The sequence below is a fragment of the Photinus pyralis genome, unplaced genomic scaffold, assembly GCF_008802855.1.
Source record: "Photinus pyralis isolate 1611_PpyrPB1 unplaced genomic scaffold, Ppyr1.3 Ppyr1.4_LG5, whole genome shotgun sequence".
In the NCBI taxonomy this organism is placed as follows: domain Eukaryota; kingdom Metazoa; phylum Arthropoda; class Insecta; order Coleoptera; family Lampyridae; genus Photinus; species Photinus pyralis.
The window spans coordinates 45107499-45121649 of NW_022170596.1; the positions used below are offsets into that span (position 1 = coordinate 45107499).

General features: G+C 38.6%; 1 protein-coding gene across 1 annotated transcript; it reads left to right on the plus strand.

Moving 5' to 3' along the window:
• Nucleotides 1-11350: 11350 nt before the first annotated feature.
• Nucleotides 11351-13804, plus strand: LOC116170766 (facilitated trehalose transporter Tret1-like). Its single transcript, XM_031487269.1, has 5 exons — nt 11351-11369; nt 11621-11821; nt 11869-12071; nt 12178-12973; nt 13614-13804. Exons 1-5 carry the CDS (start codon nt 11351-11353, stop codon nt 13802-13804), a joined length of 1410 nt encoding a protein of 469 aa, XP_031343129.1.
• The last annotated feature ends 347 nt before the right edge of the window (nt 13805-14151 follow it).

Below are 14151 nucleotides of genomic sequence, written 5' to 3' on the forward strand. Positions count from 1 at the left end.
TACATGTTTCGACCAACGGTTATCTTCAGGTGATCTACAAGATGGTAGAGATCATTGAGGAGAGACTATAGCTATAAAACTTACAATAGATGGAAACCAATTAAAAACCCAAAAGCGCAGTAAAACTGGAAAGCCCAACGACCATATCCGTGGTTGGTTCCAGAGTAAAATTGAAATTTGAAGAGGTTGATAAACTAAATTTTTTGCAAGGGAGGGACGAACCTAAAAACTAACATTAGACGACGGTATAAGCAACGATGAAACTTACGTATAAAAAAGTCAAAAGGTCAAAAGACGATATCCTAACTAATAAAATACCCAATTAAGGGCTTTGAAACTGGAAACCATCTGCACTTCCAAAATCAGTGCACGGTTTAGCTAATCTTACCTTGCCATCGTTGACCCAGCTCCTGGCATTGCATGTTAAACTAAGAGCCGATGGATCCTTCGTTGCTCTTCTTGCTCGACACAGCCATGATGAGCAGTTTTGGAGTTTAAGGTTCTTAGCAAAGAGGTACATGTATCCTTCATAGATTATGTATCTCTTTCCCTTTTCGTTGTACCGAACTCCATTGTTACGCGCCCGTATAGTTTGCACCGCCTAAATCTATCTATAACAATTTTAACAATTATTATTTGTTAATAGCTGCAAGTTAAGTTTCCTAGTTCTCTAACCTTCGATGTCGTCCATTTAAAGGACACATAACGAAATACGTATGTATTGTCTTAAAAGAATCTCAAGTAAATTATAATCATATTTGAACGTAAAACAAATAGATTCTTGAGAGTTTCCGTAAAATTAAAGAGATAAGAACTGTAAAGTAACGAAAAAAGCAAAAAATGTTGATAAATATCGTGAAAAAAATTGATCTTGCTATAAATTATATGGCTATTATTTAAATAATATACTGAAATTGTGAAGATCCATGACTCTCAATGGGGTGCTTAAGAAGCTTCGGAGAAATAACACCAAAATCTACCCATTTATTATTATAACAATTTTTATGGGGAGATTTTGGTGTTATTTCTCCGAAGCTAAATAATATACGGTGGTGCATTAGAAACCATACATAGCTATTTCTGTAAATTAAAATAATTTTCAAAAAACGCTTTGGCACGTCAAATTGATCATGGAAGGAAACAGTGTCTAAAATAAAACTTGCTCACTAATGTCTTTGTCTCGCATCGCTGACAGTGCAACCCTTAAAATCTTAAATGATGCATCGTTGGTAAGGTCGCCCATCTCTGAATTCGGATATGTAATTTTTTTGGTTTAGTTGTTTCATTTCCAGCGCATTCGACGTTGCAGGTACAAGTTTTCTCTTTTTTATACCACTTGCAACTGCATAATTTTGACGCACGATCGCGTTAGCTTCTATATTACATAGTGATCGGCCCGACATCCTTCCAATGACATAAACAACAGCGCGCCCTCAACTTACTTTTAAAATATTTCGAAAATATCAAATCTAAAAAATTATAGTCTCACCAAATTCAGAGAAGGAAAGCCTTTCCAATGATGTCCTATCTTCCTTGTTGCGCAATTACCAATGCTAAGGGTTTTGCTTTAGTACTAGGTATGCCATACAAAAATTAAAAAGGAAGTATATAGGTACTTAATAATTACAAACATTTAAAAGAAAAAATCATCAATATCGACCTGTTCCTAAAACGTTTCAAGATTTTCAAAACCCTTACTGTTTTGATTATAAACAATCTCTTAAAAAAATGCCAGAATTTTTCCATGTATCTCTTCAAACTATAAAATAAATAACAGTAAGAAAATCAAAAAGAAACTTTTAATTACTCCACAAAAGACGTTTCAGTTACCTATTCTTATTTTCTGAAAACGAAAGCGCAGTAGATAAAAATTATGTGTTCTTAAATTACAGGATTTAACTATATCAGACTCTTCATACAACTCCAAAAAAAACCAGCGTGATTATATTTAAGAAATGGAAATATTTAAAGAATCGCGATGTGTTGAAAATTAAAGACCAAATAACTATTATTTGAAACATTTTTCCATGAAGTAGATGCGAAATGTCCAGAGTGCGAAATATCCTGGGAGCGAAATGTCCAGAGTGCGAAATATCCTGGGAGCGAAATGTCCGGGTGCGAATTATCCGAGTGCGAATTGTCCGGGCGCGAATTGTCCGCACACGAATGTTACTCCATTGAACTCTTTAGGTTCACAGTGCAGACAGGAAGTGTGACATAGAAAATAAGCATAGATATTAATTTTCTATATTTTTGGGTTACCACCACATCGAAAACTCGGTGTAAACTGTAGTTGAAAGAGCTTGTATATATTATACGGTGTGTCCAAGATAAGAATGAACAGCATGGGGAAATCGAAAAAACCGGAATTGGCCATATTCGTTTTTATTTTTCTTTTGGATTCTGAAAATATATCAAAAAAACGAATAACACAATATCTAGAAGTTGAAGTTTGTAGGTTAAGTGCAGAGGCACCGAAAGAATTGTTACCAGATTTTTATGCATATTCTACAAAGTGCGATAGCACTTTTTGATTTTGAGCAAATCGCACTTTAGCAACAAAATGTTGCATCCATTGCAAAAATGTCTCCGCTGTAATTGATGCCGAGTCTGAGACTGGAGCCCGTAAATACATAAACACTAAATGCACAAACCTCAAATTGATCTGAAGCTTTATTAGAGTGACGTGGACAACTTCATTTTATTACTCAATTTTCCTTTACCATTGAAGTGGTTAACAATTTCCTCTAATGTTCTCCCTTCAGTTTCAGGTACCGCCAGATATATTACTACAAATCCGAGAAAGCAGATAGTTGCATAGGTCCAATAAACTCCAGCAAGCGTTAGGATCGAAATCATACTTAAATATACCTTATTGGCAACAAAACCAGTGAAATAATTAACACTCGTTGACAATCCGCAAGCAACGGCACGTGTCTCGTTCGAAAATACTTCCCCAGTTAATATCCACGGAATACTCCTTATCCCACAGTAGCTGATAAACCCGTAACAACACAAAAGGACAACTGTAAACCATGCAAAGTCGTCCGTATGGTCTTCTGAGGCAATGCTTGCAAAGTTTAGGCGTACCACACCTAGTAGATGTGCGTACAGTCCGATTGCCCCTGTAGTAACACAGAGACTGGACGCAGCGAATAAGGCTGTAATTCGCTTCCCAAAGAAACTCACGGTAAATATGCACACTAGGCTCCCTAGGAATTGGCACAAACCAATAAGTACAGTTACAAGATACTTATCAATCGGTGACTTTAGTGTAACAGAAATAATCGCGGCGTAGTAAGTTAATGTTCCCACCCCCACGAAATTTGACCACGCAAATAACAGCGAAACCAAGGTAAATGGCCACACAAAATTTTTCCGGGCGAATTGCTTCGTTCTTCTTACACATGAAGATGCAACGCCGTTATTTTCGTGATTTTCAAAGCTTTTACGTATGTTTTGAAATTCATTTTCTATACTCGCGATCGTGGTCCATCCTCTTAGCCACGCCAAACTTCTTCGGGCTTCATCTTCTTTATTACGCGATAACAGCCAGTAGGGGGTCTCAGGCACCTGCGATAACAAGCAAAATGCGACAATTGGCACAGCTGCCGACACTAAGGCGGCCAACTTCCAATGCAGTAAGCTACCTATTAGAAACTCCACGAAGTAGCCGAAGCTGCCCGAGACCAACACCGTTGCTGACAACGTTCCCCTAAGATGAGGTTCCGTCACCTCTGCAACATAGCTCAGTATCTGCAATGGCATAACCCAAATTAGAGAAAATATAATTTAAAAAATGCTTACAGGCGCTTCAATGAGGCCGCTCGTTACCCCCTGCAGGGTCAACGCGACAAATATCTGCCATTTCTCATCGGCGAAGTGAAATAAAACCCAGGAAATTAAAGACGGTATGGTTAACATCATCATTGAGACCTTTCTACCAAGCGGTTCAGTAACAATACCGGAAAGTGTACTGCCGACTAGCGACGCAATAAGTTCGACTGAACCTGAAACAAATACCTGTGGGCTTATACTGGGCTAAATTGTCAAACTTACTAATCCATGACGTTTCGTATTCGTCGAAATAGATTACCTCTTCTGAATTGATATGTGAGAGAGACGCAATTAAGACGCCGACGTATGCGAAGCTCATGGTGGAGGTGAGCATCAGGAGATTTTTTGCTGTAACTACTGCTAGTTGTGATAATACACGCATATTCACATTTCTAAGCATGTTGTAACAGTTTTGAATTGGTTAAGCGGTTCAGTTGGATAAATGTGTTCGTACAGCTAGTTATATTTTAGTAAAATTGTGGTACTTTGTTGCTAAGTATTTGGTGTAACGCGTGCCTCCGATTCGATTAGGTAATCAAATCCTCGACTAATCACAGTATTTATGGTTTGCCACGTGAGAATAAAACGGTGAAAATGTGACGTTGAACAGATTGAATATATTTTCAGGTTCGCTCAGCGCATGCAGCAAGGCCAGCCACACACATAATAATAATAATGTTTATTGCTGTTAACATGCTTAGAATTGTGCATTTACAGAAGTCAAATAAGGAAAACATATTATTTAAATAGCACTTAAATCACAAATTTCGAATTCATAGACACTATAAAAGGCTTTCTGTAAAAGGAAAGTCTTTAATCTATATTTCAATGTAACTATGTCTAAGTTTCTTACTCTCAATGGTAATAGATTGAAGATCTTATAAGACATATGTAGAAAGCTTTTGTGAGTTTTCTCCAGACGATAAAATACTAAGTTCAGTTGCTCTCTATTACGCGTACCATAATTATGAACATCAGATCGTACAATTTGGTTGCTTGAGTTTGTTTTAGCATACAAAACACAGTTCAGTAAAAATATACATGGCAAAGTTAACAACTTAAAGTCTATAAATAGCTTCCTACAGTTTTCTCTGTAACCGATATTACCTAAAACTCTAATCGCTCGTCGTTGTAAGGCAAACACCCTTTAAACATGAGAACAATTGCCCCATATAATATTGCAATAATTTATGTGCGATTGAATTAAAGATGTATATACTTGCTTTAAAAGCTCCCTAGACACGCATTCTGAAAGGCGTTGCATAACATAAATATTTTTGCTTATTTTTTTTAGAAATATACTCGATATGCGACTGAAAAGATAGTTTCGGGTCCACAAAGACACCTAAAAATTTAACATAAGGTGGATTCTCGTACTCATGATTTCTTAGTGACATTAACATTCGTACAGTTTTATTGTTATTTAAATAAAGTTGATTTGCTAGACACTATTTTTCCGCAAGATGTAGTACGCGGTGGGTTGTTTCCGTTGTGGTTCTAGGATCTTTACCCCTAATGCAGAATGTTGTATGATCGGCGTACTGGATACATTCCGCTGACTGTTGTGGATATGCTGCGAAGTCATTGATGAATATAAGACAGAGAAGCGGCCATAGTATCGAGCCCTGAGGAACTCCTCTCTGAAGCGTAAGGATGCCCGATGTAACACTATTCACCTTGACAGCCTGCTTTCTGTTTTTTAGGTAGAACTGAATTAGAGATAAAGTGCCACCATACTCAGAAAAGCCCCGGAAAATATGCGAACTAATATTGAAATAATTCAAGCTGGCCAATAGAAAGTCTGCAAAACGACGCCATACATTCGCGCCATAATTATTAATTATTCCGTTTTGACAGTTGACGCTTTACGTTATTTTAGTTTACACTTTGCTTCTTGTATTTGCTTATTTTACGTTTTCCGTCTCCAGTTTTATACAAACTCGTCTTTTTCAAATCGCATATAGCCTAGATCTACGATCTGATAAGGTATGTAATTCCCTTAAAGTGTTTTTAAATTTTGCATCAGAATGTATGGTCTAAATTTCTAGCGCCCTCGGACACGCCCTGTCAGGGACTTTCTGAGCGTGGTGCCACTGTACACTGCTCGGATTAAATTTATAAATTAAATCAAGTTTCTTTATCAGAATTTTATGTGGAACGCTATCGAATGCTCGAGTGAGATCAATAAATACAGACATCGAATGAAGACCACTTTCAAAACACTCCAAAGAGTATTTTACAAGGTGACTAACAGCGTCTGACGTACTTTTGTTCGATCTAAAACCAAACTGCTTAGAATGGAAGATACAATACCCTTCAAAATATCTCATAATTTGTTTAAACATCACTAGTACAAATATTTTCGATATTATCGGTAGCACTGAAATAGCACGGTAGTTTTCAGGTTTAGTTATATCCCCTTTTTTTATACCGGGACAACTAGAGCCGTTTTTAGTAAGTCCGGAAAAGTGCCACTTGTGAGAGATGCATTTACAAGTTTAGTAAGAGGTTTAACAAATGAGCTGGTAATTCCTTTGATTACTTTAGTACTCATTCCATAAATGTCTATACAGGAACTGTTTTTTAAAGATTTGATAATACGTCTAATTTCAAACTCAGAAACTTTTTGAAAACCAAATCCCTCGTTGCACTTGAAAGAGGTAGTAGCTTTACACAAGTCAATTGGGTCTCCGCCAGAAAGTTGTGGGTTATTAAGATCATGTGCATAAACAAAGTATTTATTGAATTCTTCAGGATCAATATTTGGTGTAGCAGAATCCGGTTGGTTTGGTCGATAAGAATTTATTATTCTCCAGGCCGCTTTCCCGGGATTACGTATAATATTATCGTTTGCAGAACATTTGGCCATTTTTATCGCATTCCTGTATTGGGTGCGAACAGTGTTTCTAGCCTTCTTTATTATATTGCTATTGGTGCAACGATGCAATTCATTAATCCATGACAGTTGTTCCCACATTTGCTGTAATTTGATGTTGAACCAAAGAACCTTATTACTAGTTTTTTTCATAGAGAAAGTTTTGCATGGAAAAGCCGAATTGAAGGATTCCCTGGTCAATTTAAAGAACACATTAAACTTCTCTTCACAATTTAGATTGTCATTATCGAGAAAATTCCAGTCGCAATTGTTAAACAGACAGAAAAAAGAGTATATCCCTTAGTTAGTTATCGGTCTGAAGATCGAGTTTTCATACTGACTGATTGGACTATAGCATTGAACCACGACAGTAATAGCTTGTCCTAGGTGATCAGATATACCAGTGTCATGTACCTCCGACACTTGAGATGGTAGCGAAAAATTCACAAAAATATTGTCAAGACAATTTTTGCCTCTGGTGGCACCAAATATAGTACGGTAGTAACCAAAACTACCCAAAAGATCACATAATGCAGTGGCATTTTTTTCCACGGAATTAAATTTTACATTAAAGTCCCCTGCAAAGATAACTTTTTTGTAGTTCAGAATTAAGTTAAGAAGGTTGTTAACCTTCTCCAAGAATAGATCAAAGTCGCCATTTGGTGAGCGATATATTGTCACTTATAATTGCACAAGAGGTTTGTATTTTACCGAGTAAATTTGGGTTGTTTAGGTAATGAAAATCTGTTGCCTAGCAATTAGACGAGAAAAACTGTCAACTAATAAAAATGCGACACCGCAGGTGGAGCATTTTTAGGTTGACAGTTTTTCGAGTCCAATTGCTAAAAGGAAACAGATTTGAATTGCCACAACCCAAATTTATTCGGTTTAAATACAAACCTCGAGTGTAATTCGGCAGGACAATTTAACGAACAAGAAATTCACCAAACTAATCAATTATTGACGTCAAACTAGTCATATGGGTAAGGATAATGCGATTATTGGTTCGAAAATGAATAAGTGAAAAAACCACTAGTGCATTTGTCGCTGGAAAAGTTGCAGGTAACTTTTGCCGCTGTCAAAGTGACAATTACACTGCGGCTTATGTGATTTTTTATACATGAGTTGAATTGTCATATATAATACCATAAGTAGTCGAAGTATTGTCGAATATTTTTGAGGTGCTGTCACGAATGCTAGTTACGCTGATTAATACCACGAGCGCTTGCGCGAGTGGTATTAAAAAGCGTAACTAGCATGAGTGGAGCAGCAGCTCAAAAATAATCTACAAATACTTCGACTACGAATGGTATTCGGAGGACTATTCAATGAATCAAAAGAAAAATTAAGCATAATTACCCACGCGAATGTATTTCCATGACAACAATAAACGTCAAAATAAATTATGGAAGTTGCTTTTCATTTTGCTATTGATTCTATTCGAACTTTTGTGCTCCAAGCTAATTCGTTATGAGTGATTAAATTAAAAGATGTGGTGATAAGTCGGTTGTCGAAATTGATTAACAAACTAAGAAGAATGTTCCGGTTAATACGACAAAATTTCGCGTCATTTCACTGATGGAAGTTTGACAAATGTCATTGAATAATCGCATTGAATTGTCGCTGAAATACCACACGTGCAATTATCACTATAATTCGTTCCCATTGGCGCAGCAATTTGAAATCGAGACATTTCACTGGTTGAAATGTGACAAATGTTAGATGAATTGAATAGTCACTATAATCATTGAATAGAGGAGTTGGATATTCAATGCTATAATGATTTCGCAGGGAAAAATTTTCACAGATGTTATTTCGCAATGAACTTCAACAGATAACTCATTTATTTGCTTTAAATATTTAAAGGTATGATGCTTCCGCACAAACATTAACACACCACCATGAATATTAGTACTTCTTGAGAAATACGACGCTACAGTATAACCATCAAGGAAGGAGCCACTGTCTATCTCGTTTGCTTTTAGCCAGTGTTCACTGATACACACCACATCAAAGTTTGAATGACTCGACAATAAAAACGCCTCCAATTCATTAAATTTGTGTCGCAGACATTGAATGGTCAGATGAAACACCGAGAAGCTGATATCCCCTAGGGAACGGGGTTCGCTCTCGGTCGATTCACAAAAAAACGGTTGATTATTATTACTCCGGTAGGCCATAGGTTGGGATCCTTTGCTCGATCAAGGTCTCTTTCAGTGATTGATACCTTAAATGAAGCATACTCATCAGGGTGTTTGGATGTCAGTTTGAGACATTTTGCACTCAAAATGTTATTTGCTTTGAGATAGTTCATGAGAATGTCCTCAGAGCAGCTTACATCTAATCCTCGAACGTGCAGGTGAGTAAACCTTTCAGCCGCTTTTAGCGCACTGTCTTCCCGGGAACCAAGAATTCCCGTGGGTTTTCTCGTGTGCCGTTTCTTATTTATCACAGTTGTCCATTCATTATTATCCTTAATTGGAGCAACAGAAGCAACTTGGGAGGCAGCTGTTGAACCGCCTACTGGCGCCTCAGTAGGTTCAACGGTAATTCGTTGATTTTCCGTATTCGCTTTGGGAATTTCGTTAGAGATGGGAGTGACCTTACGAATATTTACGTTGTTTATCGCTTCAGATAGTTGTGCTGATGTGATAACCTTACTATTAGCAAGATTATCATGATACTTTTTAGGTTTCCTGGTAGTTACGTTGGCGTAATTGAGGTGATTCCCAGTAGCTACTGGCGTAGCAGTTATTTTCTCATTTTCCTGTTGTTTCAAGATCTTTAACAGTTCTTGATTTTGAATTTTTAAATGATTTAACTCCACTTTTAGTGGACCTACGATTTCGTGTTTAAAATTCTCGATTACCGCTTTAACAGTATTTTGAATAATACCTTGTAATTGTTCAACGTTTATGGCGATTATTGAATTCGAGAATCGACCGTCACAGCTTTGAACAATTTCATTATTATTTATTATCGAGGTTATGTTTGCACTTGTATCAATACAATTTGCACATACCCATTTATTAATGTCTCCAGCTTGTTGCATAGCTGTATAGGATTCCAGGGACAGCTGGGCACATTCCAGATGAAATGAGCATCCACACTTTCCTTTACACACGATGATATCATCAGAATAAAAGAGATATTGAGGTGACCCTATTATCTGAAACGCACTGTATATGGTTGAAAGACGCGACGGAAGCAAAGACCTTCGGCGGAGACGAGTCTTCCTGTTTTATTGGGACCGTAACAGATTTCACAGGCAGAAACATGAATTGCGAAGTCAAAAGTAAAATGGGGCAGGCACTAAACGTGTATTACCGTATAAGTCGTCTGCTAAGAGTGCGGTTAAGATAATTAGTTCGCAAAATTATGTGTTAAACATTGCTAGCTTGAGTGTACGCACCTATCTTGCGAGAAGTTTGAATTGCAAAAATTAATGAAAGAATGGCGGCAAATTGAGTGTAAAAGCATTTGAAGACCGTGACTTAACTTCAAAAAGAATGTCAAGAGGAACAAGATGTAGCACCGAGTTTCAAATAAATATTCGATTGAACAACGAAGAAGCAAAATAAATTCAGTTCGTAGCCGTAAGCGCATTGTTTAATTTGCATCAGAAGTCATTGTATTCGGGTCATTGCATTTTCGGAAGGCGGTATGTTTTGGCGAGGTCCCTTGCAATTCCTTCAGTCCTGAGGTGATGTCCGAATGTTTAATGCGTCTTCGGGCGAAGTGGTCTGACCTTTAACTTAAATTGACGTATCCTACCGAAAAAATCGCGAAGGTCGAATAGGTGTTTGAGAGGACAATAATGTCGTCTAGATAGGCTAGGACCGTTGCTTATGAGGTTTGCCTTCATTCGATAGATCAGGCGTTGGAAGGTGGTTGTGCATTTCGAAGTTCAAAGGCCATTCGTTTGTATCGGTTAAGCTCTAGGGCAAAAACGAACGCTGCTTTATCTCTGTTCTTTTCGGATACCTCAATCTGCCAATAACCGGCCTGCAGGCTCGGGCTGCATGGAGCAGATCGTCGAGGAGGCAGTGGGTAATCGGTTGGCATTTCCGTTTACGGCACTCATCGGTGGGGACAGCGTTTTTGTTCCTCCTCGTTGAGGATTGCCCTGTGTCGAATAAGTCACGGCAGCTGGTGGGTAGGCTCTTCTGGTCCGAACGTAGGAACGAAGGATTGTTACAGGCAAAATAATGAGAGGGTAATTCTGAGTACCAAACAATAAAGAAGAAAGTTCCCTCCTAGGAGGCCTAGTTTGGTATTGCATTTTTCCCGTACACCAACGTTTCAAAATCTGTTATTAAGTGTACCGTCCTCAATTTGAATCCAGTAGGTATCTCTGTTGGCAAAACGTAAGTACATCAGGAATAGAAACCACGCAATCAACGTCGGAACATCGGAAGTTCGGCCCAAGTGTAAGTAGAGCACATCAACAATATATCCCCGTGTACCATTTCGTTTATTTATATCGTTAGCAAAGCCACAAAGATATCGAGAAACGTTCGTTAGTGGTCACTCTAACTATTGACCGAAATAAATGAAGGTTTATACAAATGAACAGCAAATTTTTGGGTCATGCATTTATCAGTCTTCACTTATGCTTCGCACTGATGACAGATTCGAATGTCTCGCTTAGAGATTGGTAAGTGAAGGTGGCTGCTCTTACATTAGAATCGACCCTAGGGTTAGGGGAAACGATAATATCTGATAAGGAGTTCCGGTATTATCAAATTTGATTCAAGCATTAGGCACTATCTTCAATGGGAAATGCAGGAACTGCTGCAATCAACATATGAGCATTTCCTCTACTATTCTAGAAGATATGTGTAGATATTAAAAATTAGGAAATAATATACGGCGATACCTGCGTTCTTATTAAATTATTAATTTCAGATTCGTTACGAGAGTTGGCAACTCCTCATGTACGTACGGTACGCTCTATCTTGTCCCAGTTAGTAGCAGTGTTGATGAAGAATAGCTTGATAATCGGGCATGGAATGACTACCGGATACGCAACAATCTTAGTTCCCCACCTGACCGATTACGAACCAAACGAATTCATTCAGTTGCATCAAAATAAAGCTTCATGGTTTTGTAAGTGTTAATCTGCGACAATTGCGACATGTCAATTACATCCGTAGCTGTCCTTCCAACTTTAACCGCTTTCGTGGGCGCTATACTATCCGGAATGCTTGTGGAACGTGTGGAAAGAAAGCGACTTATGTTGTTTGCTACTATCACACAGCTGCTGTCATTTTTGTCCTTTTACTTTATTACGGAACTGTGGCAAGCGTCTGTAGCACTGACCGCCCTTGGAATAGTAGGTGGAGCCATGCAAGTTTCGGTAAATAAAAAAAAACTATATGCGACCAAGAACCGAATCTACCAGCCTCCGGAAATATTAAAAATTTTCCACTAATATTATGAATAATTAATTTTGTTTACTTTAGGCATTGGCCTACATTGCAGAAGTGATGGAACCCCGCTTGCGTGGAATTTTAATGGCCACCAACATACAAGCTCTCCAGTTGGGTCTCCTGATAGAGTACTACATAGGAAGCACTTTTGACTGGAGGGAGGCGGCGTTAGTTTCATGTATCGCGCCCGTTGCAGCATTTTGTTCTTCGTACATAGTACCAGAAAGTCCATATCGGTTACTGATAAAAAATAAACCAGACGACGCACGAAAGAGTTTAGCGTGGCTAAGGGGATGGACCACAGTGGAAAGTATCGAGGAGGAATTTCAAGTGCTTCAAATCAGCATCGGCCAAAAACCAGCGAAAGTGCGTCGGAAAATTATCGATATTAATATAGAAATACCAGTCGTCAAACCTCCTGAATTATCAACTGCCATGAAATACCTTAAGAAGGATTTTCTGATTCCACTAGTATTGGTTTCCTCCGTGCATTTGGTCGCGAATTTTTCCGGCCCTTCAACCACGCCCGCTGCAGCAAAGTCATTTTTCTTGGCATTAAACGTACCTATAGACGAACAAAACGCGACAGTGATGTTAGGTGCGGCTCAGTTTCTTGGGAGCTCTCTCTACACATTTTCTGTAAGGCGTTGCGGGAAGAAAAAGACGGCAATAGGGTCTGCGACCTCCGTTTGTTTGTGCAACGCGATTTTAGGGATGTACTCGATGTTTAATGAGTACGGAAGCCAGGCAGCTACGCCTTCGGAGCCATCGACAGAAGTAGAGTACAAATGGGTGCCTTTCGTCCTTATTTTAGTAATGACCTGCTTGGGTAACTGTGGATTTAGAAACTTACCGCTTATATTGTCGGGGGAAATTTTTTCTAATGATACGCGCGCTGTAGGGTGTGGGCTGAGTATGGGCGTCTCGTACCTTTCAGATTTTGTAGCAGGCTTGTACCTCTTGAAGTCGGCATACAAAATACACGTGTTGTTTTGGGTGTATGCGTGTACAAGTTTGATTGGAGTAATAATTATCGTTTTGGGTCTTCCGGAAACAGAAGGGCAAACGGTAGAAGAAATTACCAGTTATTTCAGGGAAAAATGTAAGCTACGGAATATCCTCCAAATAAAAGGTCTTTGTTTTACTGAGTAAATTTGCGTCCTTTACTTTTCCCAAATCGGCTCTTTTGCTTCGTGAGATTTCAGTGCATGACCCTTATACGTCTTGATAGTATAAACGTTTACTTGAACCATAATTAAACTTTCTGAAACAAAAACAATGGGTAAGCGTAGGATGAACGTCTCCGCGTGAGAGCAATGAACAACAAAGTAATTCAATTTATCAATAAAAGTATCACCATTGAGGAGGCTCGAAATCCTGGCCTCTAAAAATACAGAAAAAGAGATAAAAGAAGTCTCACTAGAGATTAGTATTGCTGCATCCCAGTTGGCCGCAGAGTATACCATCAGTAACCAGTAAAGCCGCAAAAGTCGATGGGGTGGACCCATCCGGAGAGGAAGCAGTTTGCAGCAAATGTAAGACCGAGATGAAGACCATTGCTCGAGCACGAATCCAAGAGCGTATAGCAATCGCCAGTGACTCTCAAGAGAAATGGCCCGAGGGGACGACCAGAAGAGAATTAGATGATGACGCGAATTGACTGGAAAGCGAAGTATCGGTGGCGATAATGGTAGAAGAAAAAGACGATGAGAAGGAGGGGAAGGATAGGTGCCTCGTTCTGGCAGGTCTAGAGAGAAACCATGATAAATAAGTCACCAGAAGCATTTATGTGACCGGAATTAAATCAGCTTCACATAAGCTAAATCCGTAATTTTTAACAATAAATTATCAACTCAACTTCTTCAACTCTTCTGAATACAAGACAAATATTACTTATTTTCATTACGCTCTTTGTCAGACCCTCGAAGGTCGTCAAGGTCCGCTCTACTTCTATTTGTAAATGGAACATCGGTCTTTTCTGGGTTAACGGAGAGGCCATGGATACTG